Source organism: Budorcas taxicolor, chromosome 15 (assembly GCF_023091745.1).
Source record: "Budorcas taxicolor isolate Tak-1 chromosome 15, Takin1.1, whole genome shotgun sequence".
NCBI classification, from domain to species: domain Eukaryota; kingdom Metazoa; phylum Chordata; class Mammalia; order Artiodactyla; family Bovidae; genus Budorcas; species Budorcas taxicolor.
Genome location: NC_068924.1, coordinates 45,792,333 through 45,819,523, shown reverse-complemented (window position 1 = coordinate 45,819,523; position 27,191 = coordinate 45,792,333). Strand labels below are relative to the sequence as shown.

The 27,191-nt window shown below is 51.5% G+C and overlaps 1 protein-coding gene across 1 annotated transcript; it reads right to left on the bottom strand.

The window, feature by feature from the left end:
- Nucleotides 1–26,448, bottom strand: TRIM3 (tripartite motif containing 3). The gene is made up of 12 exons (XM_052652104.1): nt 26,340–26,448; nt 16,553–16,718; nt 9,824–10,055; nt 9,445–9,596; nt 9,061–9,241; nt 8,046–8,778; nt 7,803–7,906; nt 2,516–2,683; nt 2,163–2,331; nt 1,840–1,910; nt 693–833; nt 1–569 (listed from the first exon to the last, which is right to left on the bottom strand). The coding sequence occupies exons 2-12, from the start codon at nt 16,681–16,683 to the stop codon at nt 417–419; spliced, it is 2,235 nt and encodes a 744-aa protein (XP_052508064.1). The 5' UTR covers nt 16,684–16,718; nt 26,340–26,448; the 3' UTR covers nt 1–416.
- Between the last annotated feature and the right edge of the window lie 743 nt (nt 26,449–27,191).

The window sequence follows — 27,191 nt, the reverse complement described above, 5'->3', positions numbered from 1 at the left end:
GAACACATTTATTTAATATGGGGGGTGGGGTATTGCTGCCTCTGTCAGTGTGTATAGGGTGGTAGGGAGACAACCAGAGGGACTCTCGCCCTGAAGTAAGAGGCTGTTCTGGCCCCAGGCAGGGGGGTGGGGAGCAGACTGAGGAGATGGGGAGGTGCGTAAGGTGGGGAGGGGAGGGTGAAGCTCTGCACACATCCTTGGGACTATGGTCCAGGCCCACCCAGTCACCAAAGCAAGAACCGAATAAATAAAGTGCAACCGTGGGGGGTTGGGAGGGGGGAGGGAGGGCACCGGGCACACCCACGCCCACAGCCCACATTCAGTGCTGCCAGGTCTGGCCCACCTCCCGGCCAGACCATCTTGTCCAATCACCCCTATGTCCGTCCCTCCATGAGCCAGGCAGGGCCCCTGTGCAGCTACTGGAGGTAGCGATAGGCCTTAAAGCAGTGGTTGCCGGCGTCAGCCACCACCACGTGGCCATCCGAGGTCAGTGCCAGGCCCTGGGGGCCATACAGTGGCTCTGCAGATGTGTTGATATAGGACAGGAAGGAGCCAGAGCTGTCAAATACCTGGGGAGGGAGTGGAGATCAGGGGGAGAGGTGAGATCAGGCAGATGAGTGGCATTTGGGGAGGGGGGTGCGCGGGGCCCAGCGGGAAACCTCAGCCTCATGCCACCCCTGGGCCTTCCTCACCTGGATGCGGCTGTTGCCCCAGTCGGCCACGATGATGTTCCCATTGGAGTCCACGGCTACCCCCGTGGGAGCGTTGAACTGCCCGTTGCCCTCGCCATGGGAGCCAAACTTGAAGAGGAATTCCCCGTCGGCACTGTACACCTGGCGGAGGAGAGGTCTGGGGGCTGGGGACCCGGCCTCGGGCAGAAGGCAGGGCCTTGGAGGAGGATGGGGTGAAGCCCCAGGGCGGAGGACCCCCGCATCTGCAGCTGTAAACCAGTTTCTTCTCCCTGGACTTCACGTCCATGCATCCCACTGCCTACTGGACACCCCCGCTGATGTCCCTTGGGCAGCTCATCTTCCCCGGGAAGGCAGTTCATTCTCCTTCCCAGTGACTGGCAACACCCTGGTGGCCACAAGTCACTCTCAACCCCACCTTCTCCTCTGCTTGACCTCCAGTGAACTACCATAAGCCGCTGAGTCTGTGTCAAATCTGTACCCTATGCATACAGTGCCACTGCAATGGTGCTCAGCTGGATTACCGCAAAAGACTGATCTTCCTGCCGCTAGTCTCACCCCAGCCAGAATGCTCTAAGACGCACAAGACTGCATCACGTTCCTGCCTGCAATCCTTCAGTGACTCCCCATAACTCTTAGGAAGAGAGCAAGCCCCTTCAAGGGAGTGAGCAAGCCTCGTTTCTCACCTGGCACTACTCCCCCATCTTCAAACCTCATCTGAACTACCTGAACTACACAGGAAGAGTTTCCGCCTGCTTGGCTTCTCCTGTCTCCCTGTCTTCTGGTTAATTCCCAGTTGTGCTTCAGGTCATTTTCAGTCTCACCTAAATCAAGGGCTCCTGCGACGCCCTCACCTAGTCTGCCTGCATTCCCGCAGCACAGCATCTGCCACGTCAAATTACAATATCCTGGCACCTTTTTCTCAACCCCACTAGACCAAAATCAAGAAGACAGGGAACATATTTGCTTTAACATAGTGATAATTCCCAGCTTCGAGCACAGTTCCTGGGACAATGCAGCCATGTCACAAATGTTTATTGAGCAAAGCAATGATCTCGGGGGAGAAAGCAGGGAGGTGAGGGAGACAGGGGTCTTGTGGAGGAGGAAAGGATGCTGGGACAGTGGCCATGGAGGGAGGGGGGGCACTGACCTTCACTGAATGGTTATGGAAATCCGTCACTACAATCTCATTCTTGTTGTTCACAGCCACAAAATGGGGCCCTGAAAATACAAAGTGGGCTCTCTGGCAGTAAGCCGGGAGACTGAGCGGAGTGGGGAAGAACCTCTGTGATGACAAAGCTGGGCTGTGAGGAGATGGCGGGGTCTCTGGGATGGTGGAGCTAGGGCACAGTGCAGGGACGGGCTCCCCTAGGGCCACAATATAAGAGAAGGGGTCTTTAGAACTGGGGCATAGAGGGGAGTTCTCTGGGGCTGGGGTTTCAGGAACTAGGTCTCCAAATCCTCCTCCAATACCTGCAAAGTGGCGGTCAGTGGCCCCGCGGCCCCCAAAACGGCCCACCAGCTTGCCATTGGGCTGGAAGGTGAAGACGCAGCAGGACTTGTTGTCGACCACAATGATATGTCCGTTCCGGTCTACAGCCACTCCCTTGGGGCCCATGAGGCGGCCAGCTCCTATCTTGGTCTGGAGGAAGGGGTTACCCGTTAGGGGCTGCTTGGTGGGGAGAGCAGTCCCAGCCTGGCGCCAAAACAGAACCTTAGGCTGAGGATGGATCAGGCAGTCCAGGCCTTGACCACCAGGAGGCACTAGAGTGGCCACCGCGGCTGGCCACCGCGGCTGCAGAGTAGAGTGACAGTGGGCCTCTCACCTTGAACTTGCCCTCAGGGGAGAAGATGCTGACCCAACGGTTGTCATAGTCTGCCACGATAATGTCTCCGTTGGTGTCCACGGCCACACCCGTGGGGCGCTGCAGCTGCCCGGGCGAGCGCCCTCGGACCCCGAAGCGGAACTTGAACTGGCCTTCATTGGAGAAAACCTGGAGCAGAGGAGCGAGGGAGGGAGAGGGCAGGAGGGGAGAGACTGTGGGCACAGAGGGAAGGGAGTGGGACCCTGAGGGAGGAGACCCCCCCCATTCATTCATCACTCAACCAGCACTTCCTGACATCCTGCTGGGGGCACAGGGCAGAATCAGACATGGCAGACCGTAGGGGACATGCAGCAGGGGTGTGACTGGGATCGTGAGGATGTGAAAGGGGCGAGAGGTGGTCAGGAAAGGCTCCAAGAGCAGGGCAGTCTGAGTTAACAGCCTCATAAGGATGCCAAGAGATGAGCCAGCGCTGGCGAGTAAAGACAGAGGAGGAAGGTGTTTAAGAGTCAACAGTATGCAAAAGGCACAGAGTTCAATATGTACGCTACTTGAGTCCAGCATGGGCACTACTATTTGTCCAGTGTGGTTGGACTGCAATGGGCATTTCCGTAAAGGACAGAAGAAGGCTTTATTCTGGATATGATGAGGAGTCACTGAAAAGCTCTGGGCCTGAGAACGAAAAGATAAGATCTGACTCTGTGCTATAATATGAAACATATTTGGTCTCTGTCCCCAGTGCCTGGCACAGAGCTCTTCAAACCCTGAAAGAACTTCCTGATCAGTAGCAGTGTCTTTTGTCATTCACAAGGAGCCCCTTGTGAGTTTATGCTAATGAGGGACTTAGAGTGGGACCCCTGGATAGCTTCAGGATGAGGCTGCTCACCAGAAAGACCATCTGATTAAAGGGTCAGAACTTTCAGCTCTGCCCACCAACCTCTGGGAAGGAGAAGGGGTGGGGAGCACACATTAAGCTCTACAGATCCGCTTGAACAACAAGATTCGATGAGCTTCCGGGTTGGTGCCAGGAAGGTGTGTTCCCCAGTTCCTCAGGGACCAAAGCTCCTATACTAGGAGACCTCACCCTATGTATCTCTTTTCTGGCTGTTCACCTGTATCTTTTATAATACCCTTTACACTAATAAAGGATATGATAAACATAATTAAATGTTTCTCTCAATTCTGTGAGCTGCTGTAGCTAATTATTTGCACCCAAGGAGTGGGATGTAGGAACTTTCAATTTACAGCTGGTGGGTCAGAGTATAGGTGACAACCTGAACTCTCAATTAGCCTCTGAAGAGGGCCATCTTATGGGGTTGAGCCTTTAACCTGTGGGGTGTGATGCCACCTTCAGGTAGTATCAGAATTGAGTTAAATTCATAGGATCGCTGGTCAGTGTCCACTGAGAATTGGAGAATTGCTTAGTGGTGCTGGAAAAAAGCCCATGGGAGCTTTTTAAGAAAGAGCACACTAGGGATTTCCCTGACAGTCCAGTGGTTAAGGTGCTGCGCTTCCACTGCAGGGAGTGAGAGTTTGATCCTTGACTGAAGAACAAAGATCTCGCACACCACACGGTATGGCCAAAAAAAAAATTAAGGAGTAAAAAAAAAAAAAAAAAAAAAGAGCACTCTGGCTGCAGGGAGAAGTCAAGACTGGAAATTGCTGACTAGTCAGAGGTGCTGCAGTGATCCAGTGGAGAACTAATGCTGGCTTGGACCAGGGCACTTACTGGAGGGAAGTAGATGGACTCAAGAGACATAAGGAGGAAGACTCAACAGGACTTGGTAGCAGACAAGAAAGGGTTAGGTGAGGGTCAGGGGAAGGGACAAGGATTAGCCCCTCCAGGTGATGAGGCTGATAAAGTAATCTGGATAGAATAAACCTTTCAACCTCTCGCCCCTGCTTCTACCTCCCCCACCTTAGCAACATGGTCAGGTCTCCCCATCCTTAAAACACTACTTTAATGCTCCTCTTCTCTATAGCTAAGCCTTCCTGCTTATTCCTCACAGCCAAAACATCTCTCTCTGCCTAAGCCTTTGTTATAACTCTAGGGACACAAGGTAAATTAGAGCCAAGAGCAGCCTCGCAGAACTCAAGTTATAGGCCTTGGCCTTGCTCTTGATCCAGACTTCTTCCCTCTTTAGTGGACTGAGGTCCCCACGCCTGCGTCATCCCCATTTTTCAGGCCTGCTGGGATGCTTGAATTGGTCCCAACTATGGACATCACTTCTTCCTGAGATGGACCTTCCATCATGCCCTCCCTGTCTGATCAGAACAGCCTCTGGGTTCTGCCCTGGTCCCGTGCTTGGACATCACTTGCCAGCACAAGAAGATAGGCACTACAGGCCAAGAGGGACGAAAAGGTGCAACCAGATTGGCAGTGAAGCATCTGCGTCCTTCACTCCAAGCAGCTTTGTTTCTATCTCAACACTGAGGCTTTATGGCGGGGGCGGGGGGGGGGGGTCTTACTCTTCTCATCCTATCCTATCCCACCCCTTACAACTGGCCAACTCCAATTCATCTTCCAGCTCTCAGAATTCCCAGGTCACTTCTTCAGAGAAGCTTTTAATGATCAATTCTACTACCTGAATCAAAATATACATTTAAAGTTAGGTCTCCATAATACACACTTTTTAGCTCTTTTCATAACAACTGTCACTTTTGTAACTAAATCACTGCTAAGCAGCCTTGTTCCCTTCTAAGGATGTAAGCCCTAGATGGGGCATGGACTGTGTCTGGTTTGTTTGCTGCTGCACTGCACCACTGGTATAGCAACTGGTGCACAGCAGACATTCAACAAATGAATGAATCCATCAGCTCACTCCCAGACCAGAATTGGACACCTCTCCTCAGGTACTGCACAGTTATCTCAAACTCACCACACGTGAAAGTGTGAATTCATCAACTTATTCCCAGGCCCGTTCCTGAAAGGCAACACCACCTGCCCAGGGCACCAAGCGCAGCAATTCTTGATCCCTCCCTCTCCTTTGAGATCTGATGACTCATCAAAACCTGTCACATTTACTTACTTATCTCTAGACTCTACCAGTGCCCTAATTTGACCCTTAACATCTCTCTCTTATGCCACAGTAGCAGTAAGCAACTTTAGGACCTGAGTCTACTTGGGCGAGAGACTAAATAAAATAAAACAAGCAAACCAGTGATTCTAGTAAAGAATGAAAAGGGTCATGGCAAAAGGCTGAGGGAGCTCACAATGTGATTAACATTCTGCCTGAAAGAAATGAGGATGCTTTCACAAAAGAGCTGATAAAATTTCTGGACTCAATTAATTACACAAGGATGTAATATAACCAAATCAAACCCTTCATTCAAAAATCACAAAATGTTTTTTCTCTCCTGTCAGCTGATGCGGATTCAACACAAGGAGATTTGTCTTCGCCGCCACCATAGCCAGCTCCAAAGGAGGAAAAGTTCACGAGGACTCCAGTCCTCATGAACCGAGCGGGGAGTCGCTGTCCATCTGGAAGCCTGGCCCATACCAGACCTGAGGACTCCAGAGTGAAAGCAGCTGAAACCCAGCTTTAGAACTGAGAGCCAGGCTCCTAGCAGCTATGAGGTGGCTGTGTGGGTGCGGGCAGGGGCCAGGAGGATTGCTGCAGGGGAAGTAAGTATTTGGAGCAAGGAGGGGGCTGCACTAGGCCCTCCCTCTTATGTTCCCACCTGGAAACAATGGACAAGCACAGTCCCTTGTTGGGGAGACAAAGTGACATGTATGTCTACCACAGGAGAAGTTTCCCCAACCTCAACTTCTGTGCCAAAAATCACCCTTGGCATATGGAGGAGGAACCGAGTTGGAAGGTGGAGGGTACGACAGCAGGCCTCACCATCAGCCCTACCCATCCACCTTGCTCCACTCCATGCTATGCAGGATGGACCCAAATGCCTCCCTGTGCTGACCTGAGCCTCTCCTTTCCACTGTGCTTAGCAACAGGGTGGGAACAAAGGCAGGCTAGACAGGCTGGGGAACACACTCATGCAAGAGTCCGTGACTCCTTCAGTCTGCTAGGAGGAAAGCAAGGACCAGGTGGAGCTGAACCTAAGGTGACAGACCTTTGGGAGAGTCGTATCTGTGACAGGGGTACCCAGGCAGCGGGTCGGGAAGTTTAAACGTACAGGTGTGAAGTAAGGCTCAAGGACAAGTTTTGCTGTTTGACAAAATGTTTTCAGGAACCAAAAGTTTATAGTAGTTAGAAGCAATCCTGTGTAGTTATCAAAATCAAAATCCCACAGCTTCTGCTCCCAAACCATTTACAGCATGACCTCAGATACTTCACTCTTAATATAGTCTCCCTCCAGCCCCTCTCTCCAGCTCCCCAAACAGCCTCCTCCAGCACCTTCCCACCTCCTGGCTTTTGTTTACAGCCCCCACCTGGACAATGATCTTGTCAACAACAGCTAAGGTTAGAAGGTTCACTCAGTGTCGAGCACAGTACATTATGTCAGGCAGCCCTCTGAGGTATTCTTTTCCTAATTTTACACATGAGTTAACCAAAGCTCAGAGGGGTCACATGACTTGTCAGTAAGTGGCAGAACTAGGATTCAAGCCCAGGTGTCTGGTTTCAGACCTTTGAACTGCGCTGCAGCGTCTAGCACCCTGGTGATTGCCATAGGCTCTGCCCACTCCTAGGCTCACTACAAGGAATAGAGAGAGAAAACCACATTTCCTAGCTTTGTGGAGCCCAGAGTGCAGCAGAGACCACGTCCTCTTGAGTGGTGGATGCTCCACTCAGGTGTGTGAGGCACTAGGACCACCTATGAAATGCATTATGTCCTAGCCACTGGAAGGCACTGCTTTCACAAGCTACCCATGTTTGACCGTCTGTCTAGTTAACTGGACATTTGCAGAGACTAGCACAGACAACACACAGGCATGTTGGAAGATAGCAGGGGAGGTGCGGAGCCTGCATCCTGACAACACGGTGGTGAAAAGGGCAGGATGTAAGCCAGCCAAGTGGAGCCTCAGCTGGAGGCAGAGGGAAAGGAAGAATGAGCCAGATCTTTGGGGTCCAGGAGCTGGTCCAGCCTGACCATAGCCTGGGAGGTAGAGGCTGCCAGCTCAGTAAACCCTGGTGCCTAACTGTGAAGTTACTGGTTACCGTTGTGGCCAGTGAGCTTGGGGTGGCAAGTGGCCGGGTGAGGGGTGGTGCTATGATTCACTGTTCTTTAAGGAAAGGTACTCTGCAGGGTTTCACCTTTCCTTTCAGAGATACTCTGTTTCTGAGTAGGCTACAGCCTGAGAACCTCTATTTGGTGTTAGGGGAGAGCTTACCTGGATACATTGGTTGTTGCTGTCTGCTACCACAATGCGGCCGCTGCTGGCTGCGGACACACCCTGTAAATTGGTGAATTCACCCTTCTCCCTTCCACGACTCCCTGTGGGGAACAGATGGAATGGAAACAGACAAAAATTCACAGAGGTCATTTTGAGCCTCTGGCCCCACCCGTCCTACCCTCTGCCCACCCCGTCCCGCCCCTTCTGGCTCAGCCCTCGGCCCTGCTGGCCCCGCTGTACCAACTCGGAAGACTAGCTCATCCTCGATGGGGTTGTCCTTCCGTTTCCCGCCCGTGCTGTACATGGAGCTGGGCCTTCGCACAGCCTTCTGGCGCACGTGGCTGCCCGGGCCGCCGGGAGACTTGACGCGGCGCTTGACGTCGTCCGGGGAAGGTGGCAGGTCCCCAGGGCGCAGGGCACGCACGCGGAAGGGGCTACCGCGCACCGGCTGTCCGTAGAGCAGCACCGAGAGGAGCAGCTCGCCTTCCGTACGCGCTGTGTACACCAGCTCGTACGTGCCATTCTTGTGGTCCACCACGGGAACCGGCAGGCGCGTGCCATCCGGGCCTGTGATCTCCGCACGCAGCTCGGCGCTGCCTGTGCGCACCAGCCGCCCATCCTTGTCTTTGGTAGTGACGGTGAGCGAGGCGGGCTGGCCCACCAGCGCCTGGCGCAAGCCCTCGCCCGTGGCCACTGTCTCGTGTGCAGTGGCACTGGTAGTGAGCAGTGCGCCCAGATTGAGCACCGATCTCCGCAGCCCGTCGACCTCGAGGACTAGTTCCAGCTGTGCGTTCTCGTGGGGCCGCTCCGGGAAGGCCTGCGCCGCCAAAGCCGCCAGCCGCTCACGCATGTGCTTGCGCACCAGCAGCACCTCCGGGGCCGAGCCCAGGCGCAGTGCCTGCTCCGCGAAGCTGCAGCTACTGCCGATGTGTTCCTGACCCTGACGCAGTGTGTCTAGCTGGGTCTGCAACACCTGAGGAGGGGTTCCGGGAGGTTTGGGTGAGCAGACTGGTGTGGTGGGGGGAAGGTTAAGGAGGGGGTGTTTCTTGTGATTCCTGATGAACTTGTACTATGGCATGAAAGAAATACAAGAGGGTGAGTATGGACAAAGGACACAGATGCCCGCAGCACCTACTGACCACGTGAGGAGGTGGAAACCAGAGGCCAGGGGAAGGTGTGCATAGGTGTGGAAAGGCGGGGAAGGCAGCAGGCCGTCTCAGGACGGACCGCGGTGGGAAAGGGTGAGCAGACGCACCTTCTGCTTGGCCCCACAGATGGCCTCCAGGTCGCTGACCAGAGCCTGCTTGCGCTGCTGCAACGCTTGCTCCAGGTCCTCGAAGGCTGAGCTGATCTGGGCCAGGGCCTCTGCCTTGCGCTCCTGCAGCTGCTGGCTGATGCCCCCGACTAAGGCGATAGCTGCGGACAGCTGCGGCAATCTGGGGAGGGGAAACATCTCATACTGGGGCTGCTTGAGGGTACCCGCGCCAAGCCATTCCTTCTCCCTGGGGACCCTACCGCTGCCTTGGGCGAATTCCCCTCCCTGCCACCTCCCTGTATCTCCATGCCAGGGTCTCTCTTCTGGCCCTGTGAAAACACCACCCCAGATGGCCCCACCAGCCCGCCTCCGCCAGGCGCCTACCGGCCGCGCACCGCCTCGAGCTGGCGCTGCAGGGCTGCCTTGTGCTGCTCCACCACGTCGCGCAGCAGCACGGTGCCATGCTCCCGGTGCTCGCCGGCACGGCACTCCCCGCACATGGCCGTCTCACAGGCCTCACAGTAAAACTCCATCGTCTGGCGGCATAAGGACTCCAGTCAGGCATCCACTAGACACCAGACTTCTTTGTCCCCTCCCCTCCCCCACCTGCCCTCCTTGCCTCTCACCTTCCAGGTGCATCCCCTTACCTGGATCACTTTCCCCAGAGAAATACCCTCTCACCCACAGCCTCTCAGTCCCCTCCCCCGACCTCTCCTGCCCCTCCACCCCAAGTCCTGGCCTCACTGGGCCTGCTTGGGCCCACCTTGCCTTCATGGTTGGGGCAGGAGAGGGGGCGGCCAGCCACTGCGCTGAGGGGGTGGGGGTCCTCAGGGTCGTGGGCCCCATCAGGTGCCTGCTGCATGGCCTCCATGAGGCTGCTGATGAAGAAGTTGTTCTGCAACGCAGAGACGCCCTGCTCGGGGAGGATGGACGTCTGCCGGCACACCGGACAGGACAGTGTCAGGCTCTGGGCAGGGATGTAGTTCTGGAGGCATCTGGCCAGGGAGGAGGGGGCATCAGAGGAGGGGTGAGGTGGCGTCAGCACGCGCCTCCTCTCACCCGCCATGGGTGCCAGTCCCTCTCCTCTCAGGCGCGCTGTTACAGTCATTTGGAAACCGCTCTGGCTGGCACACGCATCCTGTCCTGCCAGCAGGGGTAAGAGGCCTCCTCTCTCACAGCTGAGCGGGAACACACCGCTGACGCCTCTCAGAAGAGCAGACGTATCCGCATTCCTCAGTGTGTACAAACACAGGTTCACCTTTCACAGGTGTTTACAAACCCTTCCCACAGCAAGTGTGCCACTGCCTGTCCCCACTGCCCTGCCACTAACTCATTAAACATTTATTGACTGCCTACTCTTGCCAAATTTGTGCCAAGCTCTGGGAATACAAAGACAAAGCACAGTGCCTACCTCTAAAATACTTCCAGTTTATAGAGGAAAAAAAGTAACAAAATTAGAGTTTGTAGAAGTAAACAGTGTGATGGTTAAAAGCATGGGTCCTGAGGTGAGGCTGCCTGGGTTCAATTCCCAGGTCTGTCACCTATTACGCTATGTGACCCCTGACAAGTTACTTAACTGTTTATGTACTAAGGATCCCTCCTTTGTAAGATGGAGATAGTACAGGCTTCACAAAGTACGGAGGATGAAATGTAAAGTGCTGACAACGCCTCACTCACAGAAAGTGCTATATATTGTAGACTATTAGTATTTGTTGTTGCCCGACTCTTTGTGTCCCCATTGACTGAAGCACACCAGGCTTCTCTGTCCTCCGTTATCTCCCAGAGGTTGCTCAAATTCATGTACAGGTATTAGTATTACGGATCATTAATATAAGGAACACAGGGACTTCCCTGGTGGTCCAGTGGTTAATCCCCGTCACTCTAGGGGGCCAGGGTTTAATCCCGAGTAAGGGAACTAAGACCTCATATACTGCAACTAAACAGGGGCACTACAGCTACTGAGCCTGCATGCTCTAAAGCCTGCATGCCACAACTGGAGAAGCCCATGTGCCAAAGAGCCAGCACAGTCAAAACAAATAAACATAAGGAGCACGGAAGATGTAGTAATAAGGACATTCACAGAAGGGGCATCTGGCCAAGGGTGGGTGGAGTGGGGAGCCAGGAAGGGCAGAAGAGGAGGTGACATAAGCAAAATCTTCAGGGACAAATAATTGTTTGACCAGAGAAAGCAAGGAGAGGAGGAAGGGGGGGTCCAGATACAGAAGGTGACCAGAAGCAGCACAGTATGACTAGGACATTATAAGCAGTTCGAGGTGGCTGGAGAGGACTCCAAGGCAAGGAATGGTAAGGGAAGTCTGGAGAGAGAGGCAGGGGCCAGCTCAGGGAGGGCTCCCGGGCCACACCAAGGAGCTTAGAAGTTATCCCAACAGCAGGAGGGCGTTGCAGGAGCATGGTAGAGCCAGGTTTACACTTTATCAAGCTCCTCTTCATTCTCTCTGTGTGGAAGGTGACTGTGAATCTGATGAGACAGCAGACAAGGGGTGGTAGCATCTTCCTCCTTAGCACCCAGCTACCATTTATTAGGCGCCATGTGCCAGGCACTGTACACTTGATGCTTGTTAACAGACTCAGAAAGGTTAAGTGCTCCAAGATAACAAAGCTAGTGAACACGAGATGCAGATCCAAGGTAATGCATGTGCTTATGCAAGATACTTTTGTAATAGTCTGGGCAAGAGGTGAGGAAGACCTGGATTTACGCACTAGCAATGTAGACCAAAGGACAACAGAGGATGAGATGGTTGGATGGCGTCATTGACTCAATGGACATGAGTTTGAGCAAGCTCCGGGAGATGGTAAGAGACAGAAAGCCTGGTATGCTGCAGTCCATGGGATTGCAAAGAGTCAGAGATGACTGAGCAACAGAACAATAACAATGTAGACCAAAATGAAACTAATTGGAGAAGTGTTTAAGAAGTGCAGCCAGTGGGAGGTGTTGTCCGATTAGATACCAGGAGTGAAAGATGAGCCTGGGTTGACTCCCAAGATCCTAGCTTAGACGACTAAGTGGATGGTGGTGCCATTCACCATGATGAGAAACACAGAAAGAGGACTAGTTTACAGGGAGGTTCAGCCTTGGCCTGGTTGAGTTTACAGTAACACTGGGACATCCAGGCAGAGGAGAAGCTGGGGAGAAGGCAGCTGGGGAGAAGACAGGTTAGAGAGGGAGGGAGGCCACCAACATTCAGATGGCTCCTGTAGCCATGGGAGAGGACGTGATCACCAAGTAGGGGATTACAGTGCCAAGAGCAGGACCCAGCAAATACTGAATGAGAAGAGCAAAGAGGAACGGGCAGAGAGACAGAAGGAGAGATGGTGTCAGGGCAGCCGAGTGGAGCAATTCCAGAAGCAGGGAATGAGTAGTCATCAGTGTCAAAAGCAGCTGAGTCAGGCAAGGCAAGGATGGGAAAATGTTGCCAACTGAAGAGTGAATGGGAGGTTGGAAGTTTGAGTAAAAAGGAGGTTGAGGGGTTGGATGGCAGCTGGGAAGGACAGAGGGACAAAGGAGAGTTCTTATCTGTAATGAGAGGCTTGAGCATGTTTATAAATTGACAAGCCAGCAGAGGAGGGAGGGAAGAGACTAGAAGACATGGGACAAGGTCTGGGGATGGGAAAGTGGCTCAGGTTGGCTTGAAGAGGAGGAGTGGATGGATAGAGGGAGGGGGAAATGGAGGTGGCTGAACTTGAGCACCGGGGGCCAAAATTAGGATGCCTAACTTGCCAGGCAAGGTTAGCGGCTGAGAGCAAATGAGTGGGCAAAGGCAGGTCCAGGAGGACAAGGAGGCTAGGATTCAGCGCTGAAGGGAGGAGGAGAGGTCTTACTAGAAACAGACTGATAGCAGCTGCGTTTGCATGCGTGCTAAGTCGCTTCCGTTGTGACCGACTGCTTGAGACTCTATGGACCATAGCCTGCTGGGCTCCTCTGTCCATAGAATTCTCCAGGCGAGAATACTGGAGTGAGTTGCAGTGCCCTCCTCCAGGGCATCTTCCCAACCCAGGGATTGAACTTGCATCTCTTAAGTCTCCTACATTGGCAGGCAGTCTCTACCACTAGAGCCACCGTGTTTGGAGACCACCAATTTGTGGAGGGAAGATCTGACTGGTGCAAAGTTTCCCATATCCTCAATCTCCCCTCTTAATGTTGTCTACATCTCCTGATCTGAATTAACTATCTTATTTATTTGACAAACACTATGTGCCAGGCACAGTTCTAAGTGCTTCACAAATATTAACTTATTGGTGACCTAGTTTCCCCCTCAGTCTTCTCGAGTTGAGGGTGGTTTTGGTCTCATACTCCACATTCCTCGGGGCCAGAAGGTGGGGTTGAATCCTCCCCACCCCTAACTGGAACACTGCTAAATTCTCCTTCTTCAGCTCCTTGGAAGCTCAGGCCTTCTGTCTACAACACCCCACCTTGCTGTTGTCTCCATGCTTCCCCATTGGCTGAGGTCTTCCTCCTGGCTCACTCTCTTCTTCTATTACTCCCTTCCCACCCTAACACACACTCCTGCCCTTATTCTCAATGACTCTGACATCCACAGAGTAACCCACCCACCATCAAGATTTCTTAGTTCCAGGGACTTCCCTGGTGGTCTACCGGTTATAACTTTGCATTCCCAATGCAGGGAGCATGAGTTCAATCCCTGGTCAGAGAACTAAGATCAAACATTTAGGCAAGATGTGAGGGAAAAAAAAAAAAAAAGATTTCTTAGTTCCTAAGCCTCTTTACCCCCTTACCCCCAGGATTTTTTCCTCTACTTAACCTCAGCTATCTACTCCCATGTTTCTAGTCCCACCTATGTCTCATCAACTCTGAAGTCTGCATTTCAACCATTCCATTTAGTTTCCCCTGTAGCTCTCTTCCAAGTTCACTGAATCTGGGGTTTACCCTGCAGAATACCTTTGAACTCATCAAGAACCCCATCCTATGTGTTGCTTATGCTTGGCTTATGAGGGCTTCCTAACTGGTTTCTGGTTTCCACTCTTGCTTCTGTAGAACCCACTCTTTCACAGCAGCCAGAATGAGCTTTGCAAAACCCAATTTATGTCACATTATTTCCCCGCTAAAGACAATCCTCCAGGGTTTCCCACTGCATTTAGAACAAACTTCAAACACTTTCCTAAAACCGCCAAGCTCCCCCATGAACTGTTCTGACTCTTTCCAACCTCACTTCACCCTACTTTCCTCCTTACTCATGCACGATGGCTTCTCCTCTGGTCTCTGAACATGCCCCAGTTACTCCTTCCTTAAGGCTTTTGCATGAAACAGTGCAAAGATGATCCCCATGCCTGGAACAATCTGCACATGCCTGTTTCCTTCTCATCCTCAGGTCTTAGATCAAACGTCACTTCCTTGGGAAAGCCTTCCCTGATGAATCTCTGTACACTAGCCCCTAGCCCAACCACCCTCACCTGCTCCCTATTTATTTTCTGGAAAACAGTCCAAACTGTGACTCTCTTGTTTATTTGCTCACCTACTGTCCATCACTTCTCACTAGAGCATAAGTCTTTGAGAGCAGGGACCAAGGGATAAGTGAATGAGTGGCAGCTGGGAGAGAAGGCTCTGCAGTCAAATCTGGATTCAGACCTTGACTATTTAACTTGCTGCAGAGCCTTGGAAATATTTCTTAATTACTTAATGACTCTGAACCCTAGTTTCCTCTTCTCTAAAAATGGGGATAATAAAGTATCTGTTGGAAGGATTAAGTAAATCAATACATGTAAATCACTTAGCCAGTCCCTGGCAAATAGTGAGCAATCAATACATGGTAGCTATTGTTATCATTTCTCAGGCACTGATTTTTTTCCAGGAGTGCTCAGTGATCTGGGTGTAGGAGAAGGTGTGGAGACATCTAATTACAGCTCAGATCCAGGATTGAGCTTCTGCCCCATGGGTTTGGAAGAGGACAAAGGTATATGGTCTGCATAGGATTCAGAATCGGTAGAAAAGACAGGGAGTTCAGGAAGGAGCGGGTGATTGGGAGAACAGGGAGCCGTCAAGGGCATTAGACATCTACATCCAGTCAAAGCTGGTATACTGAAAGTGGCATGATGGAGCCCAGAGTGGGATGCTGGAGCTTGTGGCCACAGAAGAAGTGGCATTATTTTGGGTGATGGCAAGATTCAGGGTGTCTTTGGGAGGGTGTCTGACTGAAGTGGTATGGAGGGCATCCCTGGAGAAACAGTCAAGAACTAAGGGGCATAGGTAGGTAGAGAAGTCAGCCAGGTTGATGTAAGAATAGACAGGAAGTCTGAGACTGTTTCCAGCTGATGAAGAGGAGATACAGCAGTAGAGCTGGAACCTGAAAGAGCAGGACAGGAAGGGAAGAGCGTCGCTAGGGCAGAGCCGGGTTCAGGGAAGGGGTTGGTGGGGTGGGGTGGAGGCAATGGTGACAAGACCCAGGGATCTGGTAACTCACTGCAGAGCAATAAGGGATGACTGGAGAGGGAATACTGTCAAAATACAGATGTGATCATGCATGAAACGCTTCAAAGGCTTCACGTGGCTCTCAGGCTAAGAACAAAATTCCCCAAGAGGTCCGCAAAGCCCCTCTTGGTCTGAGCTCCAGCTCTGTCCCAGGCCACTCACAACTGCACTCGCTATGCTCCAGCCTCGCCGGGCTTCCTCTAGAGCCTCTCATCCAATGCAGTTATTCATGCCACGTGGCCTCCTCGTGTTCTGCTTTCTGCCGGAAGGCTGTGACCACTCCCTTCACTCAGTTAACTCCCATCCAGCCTCTGGATCAGACCTCAGGGAAGCCTTCTCTGATGCTCTAAATTCTAACAGATCCCATCTCAGCACTTTATTTGCAGCACTCATTCAGGGTGCAATATTACATTTATCTGTATCAATATTACATTTATCTGCAATATTACATTTATATCTGTAGTCCGGCTGTATGATGATTTGATTACTATCTTCCTCCTTCACTATACTGTCAGCCCTTCAAGAGCAAGGATCATATCTGTTTTTGCTTATCACTGCTTGCCCAGCACCTGGGACAGGTCTGATTCGTAGTAAGTTGTTCGATAAATAAATATTTGTTGAGTGAATGAATAATAGAAGCCCAGAGGCTGGGAGGAGTTGCCTTTCACTCAGTGCCTCAGGACGACAATGAGGATGAGCAGGGAGGATAGACCTAGCTTTGAACACGCTCCCACTGGTCAGAAACTTCTGGTGCCAGAGCTGGTTGAGAGCCTCAGTTCTGTTTGATTTCTCTGGTGATGTCGAAGGCTGCCTCAGGGTTTGGGCAGGGGCACAGAAGGCCCTGTTCTGGGCAGGAGGCGCAGCCCAGTGTTAGGAAACCACTGGTCCTCTCACAGGCCCAAACCTTCATCTCCTGTAGGTCGGGGTTCATCTGCTCCCCTCCACGTGTGCACACATTTCCCTCACCTCTTACAGGTTTACACACGCCATTCCTTTCTCCAGAGGGCCGGCAAGGTCCTCATCCCTCCCCGCTACACACCCCCTCACCTTTCACAGAAGGTGTGCAGACAAGGCAGGACTTTGGGGCACCGGTACCGATCCAGGCAGATGCTGCACACCAGGAACTGCTTGTCCATCGGCTGGACCTCCGGGCCAGGGCTGTCTTCCCTTTTCGCCATGGTGCCCACGGGTGGCTCCTGCCACTCACACCAGCCTGTACCCAGAGAGATGGTCAGCACCAGGGAAGCCAGCACTCCCTTCCTCCAAGTGATCCCCACCACCCACAGTCCCTGAAAAGCACTAGCCCCTGCCAGGAATGGAGCAAGGTGAAGTCGGTGGACTGGGGGCCCTCTGAGCCTGCTGCTCTGGACAAAAGCACAGGCATCAGGTTTGACTGGACTTCAAACCCAGCTCAGCCTCTTCCCAGCTATGTGACCTTGGACAATTCATATATCCTCTTTGTGCTTCAGTTTCCATAATTTGCAGTTATGGGAATACTAATCCCTACCTGAAATGGTTGTTTTGAGGATTCCCACTTGTGTTTGTCAAGTGCAGTCAAGTGCACAGTACAGGGATGTCCACTTTCACTGACACACCCACCCTTTATCTCCTTTGCCTCCCCTAAACCCTCCCTCAGGAGGCTTTTCTGATAGAGTGTCTCTCCTCTGGTGACCTACAGCCCTTCTAGCAGTTCTCTGACCCACCTCCCAGCACAACTGCCCAGGGTCGCATTCTCCTCCACATCCAATCAGTATCCAGGTCTCATGGATTCTGCCTCCCAAATATCTTATCCCCTTTACTCCAAATGCACAGATACCACCCTCAATTCATGCTGCCACCAGTTCTCTCCAACGATACAGCAACAACCTAACTAGTGTCCTTGTCTCCTTGCCTGTTTGTCAATCCCCCTAGCAGCCAGAATGAAGCTTCTAAACACAGATTCCATCTAGCCACTAACTCCCTGTTTAAATTCTTTCAATGGCTCTCCATTGTCCAGAGGACAAAGTCCAAACTCCTTAAATTGGCCAACAAGGCTTAGCTTTGTCTGGCCCATACCTCCCTCTACAACCTCACATCTCATGATTCTGTGAGCAGTCACACTGGTTTCTTTTCAGTTCCTGGAAAACTCCTTGTTCTCTTTTGCTTCTGGGCAGTCACACATTCTGTTCCCTCTGCCTGAGATCCTTTTGTAACCCCTACTTTGTCTAACTAATTTCTCGCTTATCTTTCAGGTCTGCGCGTAAATGTCACTTCCTCCAGAAGGCCTTCCCTGATTTCCTGAGGTCTGGATGAGGTGCTCCACCTTTGCATCATTCTGCACCCTGTATTTCTTCCATCCTGGCCCTTATACACTACACTGTAATTTTCTTGTTGTTTCTTGGTTTCTTCCACTCTATGCAGAGTTCTTGAAGAGAGATATTATATTTTATTCATTTTTAATACTAGCACTTAGCACAGAGTCTGATATAAGGATTGGTTTGTATTTATTGAAGAAATTCAGTAATTCAATAACTATTAAGTGCCTACTTTGTACAGGCACTGGGGATAGAGTGATACACAGAACAGATATGGTCACTGTCCTTGTGGTGGAGAGGTGGTGACAGATATTTAAAAAGTAAATAAATGAATATATATATATATATAATTACAAATTTGGGGAAGGGAGTGCTGTACAGAAGAAAGGGTGCTATGAGAAAGTTATGAGGTTTCAGTTGGGTGATTGAGGAAGGCCTTTCCAAGCAGGTGACTTTTAAGCAGAGCTTTGAGGGGCTAGAAGGTAAATGGCAGGGTTCTGAAAGAGATGGGAATACCAGACCACCTAACCTGCCTCTTGAGAAATCTGTATGCAGATCAGGAAGCAACAGTTAGAACTGGACATGGAACAACAGACTGGTTCCAAATAGGAAAAGCAGTATGTCAAGGCTGTATATTGTCACCCTGCTTATTTAACTTATATGCAGAGTACATCATGAGAAACGCTGGACTGGAAGAAACACAAGCTGGAATCAAGATTGCCAGGAGAAATATCAATCACCTCAGATATGCAGATGACACCACCCTTATGGCAGAAAGTGAAGAGGAGCTAAAAAGCGTCTTGATGAAAGTGAAAGAGGAGAGTGAAAAAGTTGGCCTAAAGCTCAACATTCAGAAAACAAAGATCATGGCTTCTGGTCCCATCACTTCATGGGAAATAGATGGGGAAACAGTGGAAACAGTGTCAGACTTTATTTTTTTGGGCTCCAGAATCACTGCAGATGGTGACTGCAGCCATGAAATTAAAAGACGCTTACTCCTTGGAAGAAAAGTTATGACCAACCTAGATAGCATATTCAAAAGCAGAGACATTACTTTGCCGACTAAGGTCCGTCTAGTCAAGGCTATGGTTTTTCCTGTGGTCACGTATGGATGTGAGAGTTGGACTGTGAAGAAAGCTGAGCGCCAAAGAATTGATGCTTTTGAACTGTGGTGTTGGAGAAGACTCTTGAGAGTCCCTTGGACTGCAAGGAGATCCAACCAGTCCATTCTGAAGGAGATCAACCCTGGGATTTCTTTGGAAGGAATGATGCTAAAGCTGAAACTCCAGTACTCTGGCCACCTCATGAGAAGAGCTGACTCATTGGAAAAGACTCTGATGCTGGGAGGGATTGGGGGCAGGAGGAGAAGGGGACAACAGAGGATGAGATGGCTGGATGGCATCACTGACTTGATGGACGTGAGTCTGAGTGAACTCCGGGCGATGGTGATGGACAGTGAGGCCTGGCGTGCTGCGATTCATGGAGTCGCAAAGAGTCGGACACGACTGAGCAACTGAACTGAACTGAACTGAACTGAACTGAACTGAGGGTAGAGGCATTAGGGAGTGAGGGAGGGGATTTATTCCAGGCTGAAGGAACAACATGAAGGAAAGCTCTTAGGCAAAAAGGTCATTGAGAACCCGAAAGGACCACATGGTTAGAACAAAGGAATAAAAGACTGGAGGTACCTCTGGGAATGAGATGACAAAGGACCTTGATGTTAATAATCTGGGTTTTATCCCAAATTGGGAGGGAAATGATGCAATTTATAAAAATAAAAATAAATTAAAAAGCTATTCTGGTGGCTACAAGGATTGAAGAAGAGCCAGGTGGAAGCAGGAAGACCCCTTGGGAGGCTACCCCAGTTCTTTAGGTAGGCTGATGTTGGGTATTAGCAGTGTGTTAGTTGCTCAATCATGTCTGACTCTTTGTGACCCCATGAACTGTAGCTCTCCAGGCTCCTCCATCCATAGGATCTTCCAGGCAAGAATACTGGAGTGGGTTGCCATTTCCTTCTCTAGGGGATCTTCCTGACCCAGGGATCGAACCCAGGTCTCCCAGTTTGCAGGCAGACTTTTCACCATCTGAGCCACCAGCCTATAAGGAAAAAGGTGGACTGAGCTGAGAAATAACCGTAAAGGTTGAGTTAAAAGGATATCATGACTGACCAGATGTGGAGGGAAAAGGAATAAGGCAATAAGGACTCACAGGTTTCTCCCCTGAACAGATGGTGGACTGTGCCCAGAGACAGTGAAGCTGAGGAACTGATTTGGGCTGTTCCATTTTAGCCACGTTATGTCTGAGATGTGATAACTGAGGTAGAGTTGTCAAGTAAGGAACAGAATATAGGCGCTCAAGGGAGAGGTCTGGACTGGTTTTGGACTTGGAAGCACTGGCATATTAATGATACTTAAGGCAATGGTGGGGCTTCCCAGGTGGCTCAGTGGGCATAGAATCTGCCTGCAACTCAGGAAATGCCAGAGACTCAGGTTTGATCCCTGGGTTGGGAAGATCCCCTGGGGAAGGGCATGGCAACCCACTCCAGTGTTCTTTCCTGGAGAATCCCATGGAGAGAGGAGCCTGGTGGGCTACAGTCCACAGGGTCGCAGAGAGTCAGACGCGACTGAGCGACTGAGCATGCACGCACGCACGGCAATGATAATGGACGGGACCGTCTAGAGACAGAGAGTGAAGAGTGAAGGAGAACCCAGAGGGATGGGAGGAAGACCAAGAGTGTATGCTGCTGCTGCTGCTGCTGCTAAGTCACTTCAGTCAAGTCTGACTCTGTGCAGCCCCATAGACGGCAGCCCACCAGGCTCTTCCGTCCATGGGATTTTCCAGGCAAGAGTACTGGAGTGGGTTGCAAGAGTGTATGGGATCAAGGAAATCCAGCAAAGAGACTGACTCAAGAAAAGAAGGAGCAGTGAAAGAAGATAAAGACTGAGGATATCTTACAGATTTGGATGTGGTGGAACGGAAGGGGCAGAAGCCAAGTCAGAGTGATGGAAGAATGACTGGAGATGAAGAAAGTAACACAGTGGATGTAAACCATTTAAGAGAGAAACGTGGCCATGAAAGGAGGCAGAAAGATAATCAGACTACTTCAAAACAGGCAGAGACGAGGAGCAGGCCATCCCTCTCTGTGCCCAGCTCAATGTAGCATGGGCCTCTCAAAGACAATGAGTGAATGCAGAATGAAGGAATGCAATGGGCCAGTCCAGAGCCCTCTCCAGGTTTGTGGAGGGGCAGGAGAGAGGCTTGGCTGCATGTGTCTCAGTTTATGTGAGGGTGGGCATGGGCAGGGTGGAAGGCATCCCTGTGAGCATCCTCCCCTGATGTGGGCACTGGGATTCTGAGGTTCCTTCTTCAGAAATGATGGGTTCTGAATCTGGAGACTTAATACAAAGACAGCAACCCAGCAGGAAGAGGACAGATTGAGGGTTGGCGGAAGGAACAGGAGGCCAGGGCCAAGCTGATGCTTCTGTTTGGCAAAGGGGAGGGCTGGGAGGAAGAGTAGGAGTGGTCCACCCAGCCCCTCTCGGGCAGCTGGAAGTCAGGCTCCACCTCCCTCCAAGCCCAAGGGGCTCTCCCAGCCTGTCACACAGGGGCGGGGATTGGGCTCCATCCAGGCACTGTCAGCTCCTCCCTCCCTTCCCCTTCCTGCTTCAGTTCCCCACCCAGACGTGCTGGGCACGCAGCCGCTTAGGTCACACCCACTCCCCAGCCCCCCCATCCCCCGCCCTGGCCTAAATCACTAGGCTCCCTTCCTCTCCTGGGCTTCTGCTCCCACCACTCCCATCTCACTGCCCCCAAGGTCCTATAGGCCATGGTTTAAATGAACTGTTTATCACAGCAGACACTCGGAAGATCTTGAACTCAGAGCTGAGATTTCACCCTGCTTCCTCAGGCTGCCTACTGCCATCTCTGCATCCCTTATCCTTCCCATCTTTTAACTGAGGTTCTAAAGGTTTCCTCTTTCAGCATTCATTCAGCACCTCTGCTAGGTCTGGGGATACAAAGATAAATAGTCACAGCTTAGCCTTCATGGATTCCACAATCTAATAAATAAGAGTAGGTAGACATTCCTTTCTCCAGGGGATCTTCCCAACCCAGGGATGGAACCCAGGTCTCCAGCATTGCAGGTGGATTCTTTACCGTCTGAACCTCCAGGGAAACCCAATAAATAGATTACTGCAGTGCAATATGGTGGGGGCTATGATGGGGAAGGACAGATTGCTAAGAGTCACCTAACCTAGATCCTGGGCAGGGGAAGAGGGTACTAAAGGTTGGAGGTCAAGGGAATTCTCCAGAAGAAAAGGCCATTCAAGAGCTCCAGGATGGGTAAGAGTTACAGAGAGCATGCCTTTTGCAACAGGAGACTGAATCAAACACTGTGACAGGGGAGGGCTAAGAAATGAGATGGAGTGGTTAGCAGCAGTTAGATCACAATGTTTTCTTGGTCTTATTAAAGAATTTAGACTTTACCCTACACTGGTAGGGGGGTAAGCCTTTATCCAAAACCTTTTAGGGGCAGGGTGGGAAGGTGGAGAGGGTTTAAGTGCAGGGTGAGGGAGAGAATAGAGTAAATTTTTGACTGCAGTGTGGAAAAAAGATGAAGGGTGTCACAAGTAGAACATTAAGAGACTGCCATGATATTCTAGAGGAGACATGAGAGTGACCTTGGTTAGTAGAGCAGCAAAGGGGAGGGGACAGAAGTGGATTTCCTAGCAAGAAATCACAAAACTTGGTGACCAGTTATTAGATATGAAGAGTAGAGGGAGAATAAAGAATTAGAGATGATTCATAGTTTTCTAGCTTGAAAAATCTGAAAGACAAGCAGTTTGAATGGGAGGGTGACAGGCTCAGTGTTTAGTAAAAGGAATCTGAGGTGCCTACAGGACTTTCGAGTGGAGAGATCCAGCTGGCAATTGGAAAGATAAGCTGGAGCCTAGGAGAGAGGTCTGGTCTGGAGATAATGAATTTGGAGTCCTTGGTGTACACATGGTGCCTGAAGCCATCGAAGTGGATGACATCATCCAGAGAGGTATAAGATGAGAAAGGAGAGCCTGTGACTGTGCCCCTAGGAACTTCAACATTTAAGGAAGCAAAGCCTACAAACAAGCTGAAAAGATGTAGCCAAGGAGGCAGGAAAATCAGGAAAGATACCCTGAAAGCAAAGGGAGAAGACAGCTTCATGGATAAGAGAACAGTCTTCACTGTGAAATGCTGCAAAGAGTTCCCATGATCTAAAGCTCTAAAAGAGCTGATATTAGCCCCAGGGAGTGTGGTTTCTAAGGGCTGAGGAAAGGAAGCCAGATCCAGGGGGCTGAAGAGGAAGCTGATTGTGAGCAAATGAAGACAGCCAGTGCTGATTCCACTAGATCTCTGACATCTGCAAAGGATCTATTTCAAGGCTTTTCAGTTTCCCCAAATTCTCAAGCAGCATCTAACTTCCTCCAGGACTTCCCCCTACAACCTCACGGGAGTCCCAGTATACATTACTTACACAGCTGTGAGTAAAGGTGGGTGACCAAGGCATTGTTAAACAGTGGTTGCAAGAAGCCAGTTAGGTTCACTCACTTCTGAAAATGACTTTCTCCTGTTCACTAGCCTCCAAGTGTACTCAATCATTTGAAGCCTCAGCAAAAGGACAAATGCTGCAGGTTACTGTCTCTGGGGTTTCTCTGGAACAGCTGAAACCTCGGAGGAGGTAAAATCCTCAAAGCCAAGGAACCCTTGCAGTAAGACTGGCAAGGAAGGAAAGTGATGAAATTTGCAGTACCACTCTTCTCGCCCCCTACTGCTAGACTGAGTAGGTGAATGAACCATTCAATCACCTGATCAACCTATCAAGCAATCAAATTTCCTGGGCACTCTGGACAAGGCCCTTAAAACAGTTACTGGAGACGCAATGCTGAAACAGACACACTCCCTGTAGACTGGCAAGGAAGGAAAGTGATGAAATTTCCAGTACCACTCTTCTCGCCCCCTACTGCTAGACTGAGTAGGTGAATGAACCATTCAATCACCTGATCAACCTATCAAGCAATCAAATTTCCTGGGCACTCTGGACAAGGCCCTTAAAACAGTTACTGGAGACGCAATGCTGAAACAGACACATTCCCTGTCCTTTACAAGTTCTCAGACTAGGGTGGGAATCAGACTCCTAAATATATAGCCTACAATGTGATAAGTGTCATGATATTAACATATTCAAACTACAGTGGCAGCAAAGAGGAGGAAGTATCTAACTCTGAAGGTAGAGGAAGAGAATAAAGAAAACTTGCAGAAGAAGGGATAATATGAACTGGATCTTGGGGGACAAACAGGATAAGTACATTGGGAAAACAGTGGGTCAAGGAACAGAAGCATGAAAAATTAAGAAACATGGACCAGTTGGGCAAGAGAGCAAGACTCAAAAAGGCAGTGGCTGTACTTGATGTTATCATGACCCACTTGATGTCAGTTCTCTACTTGCCTCTCTGGCTGCTCCTTCACTGTCCATTCTTTATCTGTCTAGTTCCTCAGGGCTTTGTTCTAGGGCCTTTTCTCCCCTCACTTTCATACTCTGGGAGATCTCACCATCTCCCATGGTTTCAGTTACCGTCCACTTGCTAATGACTCCCAAAGTCTTATCTCCTATGCAGAAAACTTTCTTGAACCCAGACCTAAATATCTAGCTGTATCTAGGACATCTGAACAGGGATGATGCTAGAGACTAGTCTAAAACTGACTTCACTTTCCCCTAACCTATTCATCTTGCTGCATCTCTCATCTCAATAAAAGCCACCACCATCCATCTAGCTCCGTCAGCCAGAATCCTGGGAGTCTTCTCAATTCCTTCTCATCCTTCAATTTTCAGATATAGGCTATGACTATATCCTTGCTTCTGTTCCTAAAATGTGTCTTGGTTAAAGGTCAGGAGATTCAGGAGCTAGTCCTGACTCTCACTAACCTCACTAATGCAAGGTAAGACTCTGGACAAGTTCCTATTCCATCCCCTTACTTGCAAATTGTGTGTGTGTGGCATATCTTTCTCTTCCCCAGATCTGAGATTCCCAAGGTTCTCTGTCCAGCCAAAGGTCTCTACAGATTGTAATATGTGTCCATGATCAAATTCAACCTTGTACAACCTTGAGTATTTGATTTCTGGCTTTCACAGCAAGGCTAGGTGTGTTAGACAGTGGTTGTAGTTGTCTATCTCTCTTGCTGAGTTGAGGGCACCAATGACCCTCCTTCTGAACACCCTCTACCCTAGCCTAGCAAAATGATTTTGCTCTGTTTTCCTGAACACAAATACTATACAAACTATGGGCCTTTGCTCAGGCTCTTCTCTCAGCAAGAATGCCATTGTCCCCTGAGTGGCTGAGGCAGCACCTGGCACACAGAGGTGCTCAGTATATGTTGGTGACAAGAGAGCCATGTTTAAATCACTGCAGTTCCCTCTCACCAGACAGAATCAAAGGCAATAACAAGACAAGGGAACAAAGTTCCAAGGAAAAAGACCTTCACTCAACATAAAGAAGCTTCCCATAGCAGAAGGTAGTAAGTGCTCTGTCACTGGAGGCATGCAAGCCAAGCGAGGCAGGGCACCTGTCAGGCCTGCAGCTGATTCCAATTCTGCACCAAATCACAGCCCTGCTTAGGGGATGAATGGGCACTGATGAACTGGACAGACAGGCAGGGAGAGACCTGTGAAAAAGACATCTGCACCTGCTCCAACCTCCCAGATCTCATCTTCCTCCAGGGGCCAGTCCTCATTTATGCTTTCCACATCAGAGACCCTCGCACAGCAACAAGCCCAGGACCGGCCTTTAGCGGACTGACCTCCCTGGGGTGCAGCCTGCCCCTCCAACCTGCAACCATCTGTCCCTGCAGGATTGCAGCCCATGATCTGAAGCCAAGTCCAGAAGGGAGGAGGCCAGAACCAGGGAGGAGCCTGGGGTCCTCCAGGCGGGGCCCTGGCTGCATGGGAAACAGAAGAGTCCTTTCCTACAAGAAACAGCCTCCGGATGAGGCTGCCCGTCCTGAGGCCAGGGCTAGAGGAGGAAAGGGTGTCCTCTATACCCGCCGATGGGCCTCTAGGTGCCTGAGGACGGAGAGGGTAGCAAGGGGTGGAAGTGTCTGCACCAGGGAGAAAGGAACCCTCAGACAAGCTGGGCCACTAGATTCCAGAGTCCCACTCAGCAACCCCACCCGCGCCCCCACCCCCCATCATCCTCGGCCGCACTGTTCGACACCCTCCGCCAACATACACAAGCTCCCAAACCCTGCGCTCTTCCAAGGAACCATCACCCATCCACCCGCGCCTCCCCCCTCAAACATGGACCTCACGTGAGCAGCCACAGCCCGAAGAATCCCCCCACGGCTCTCACGGACAGGGACACGCCTCACGTGGACAGAGACAAGCACAGCTTTTGAAAAGCATCTATGCCCCCACCCACAGCCACTCGGACAGACACATCGCCGCTCCGACCCAGACCGGGACCCAGGCAGACAGGAACACAAACGCACCCCTGGGGGCCGCCAGTCGCACTCACCGCGGCCAGGCAGGATGGGAGGGCCGAGACCAGGACTGCGGCCACTCCGAGGGGCCCGCGGCGCTGCCCCTGCTGCCAGCGCCCGTCCGCCCGGCCGTGCCCGCGGCGCCGCCCCACGTCCCGCGCCTCCGCCTGTCCCCGCGCCGGCGCCGCCGCCGGACCCGCCGCACAGGCCGGAGGGAGGGGCCGGGGCGGGGCTGCGGACCAGCCGGGGGAGGGGTCGGCTGGGAGACCGAAGACCCACCCACGCCCCGCCCGCCGCCGCGGAGGCCCCGCCCGCCCCTATCCCACCCGCTCAGATCCTCCGACTCCCCTGAGGCTCTTGCAGGAGGTGCCTCTGCGGTCGGGCTGGGCAACCCTTGAGCCAGATCCCGGATCCCGGATCCCGGATCCTCCATCCCCGCCAGCTGCCTCTGACTCCCGACGGTTCCAGGAAAGGGCAGCGTAGTCGGTCTCAGGGACTGAGCGGACGCTTCATTACGAAAAGGCGTCTGGGCAGCAGGGTTTTCGGACTCTGGAAAGCGGGTAAGGGCTACCTCCTGGAGGTGCCCATCCAGGCTGTCTTGGGGGGCTCCTACGGACTATGCTCGTGTGGTCTCTGCTGAGCGGGGGGAGACAGGGATCGCCTGTGCCTCGGTGCGGATCTCTCGGCGACGGAAGAGCCCCAGAGTGGAAGGGCAGTACGCAGAGCTCTGGCAGAAGGGGCTGACGGCCAAGAAAGATGGGGCTTGATTTGGCTCTAGGTGCCTGGCTCTCCCTCAGGAGCCCCCTCGCGAGGGAATTATGGTTCAGACCATCTAGCGACTCCCTTCCACCATCCAAGACCAGAGCGATTCTCAGAATCATCACATT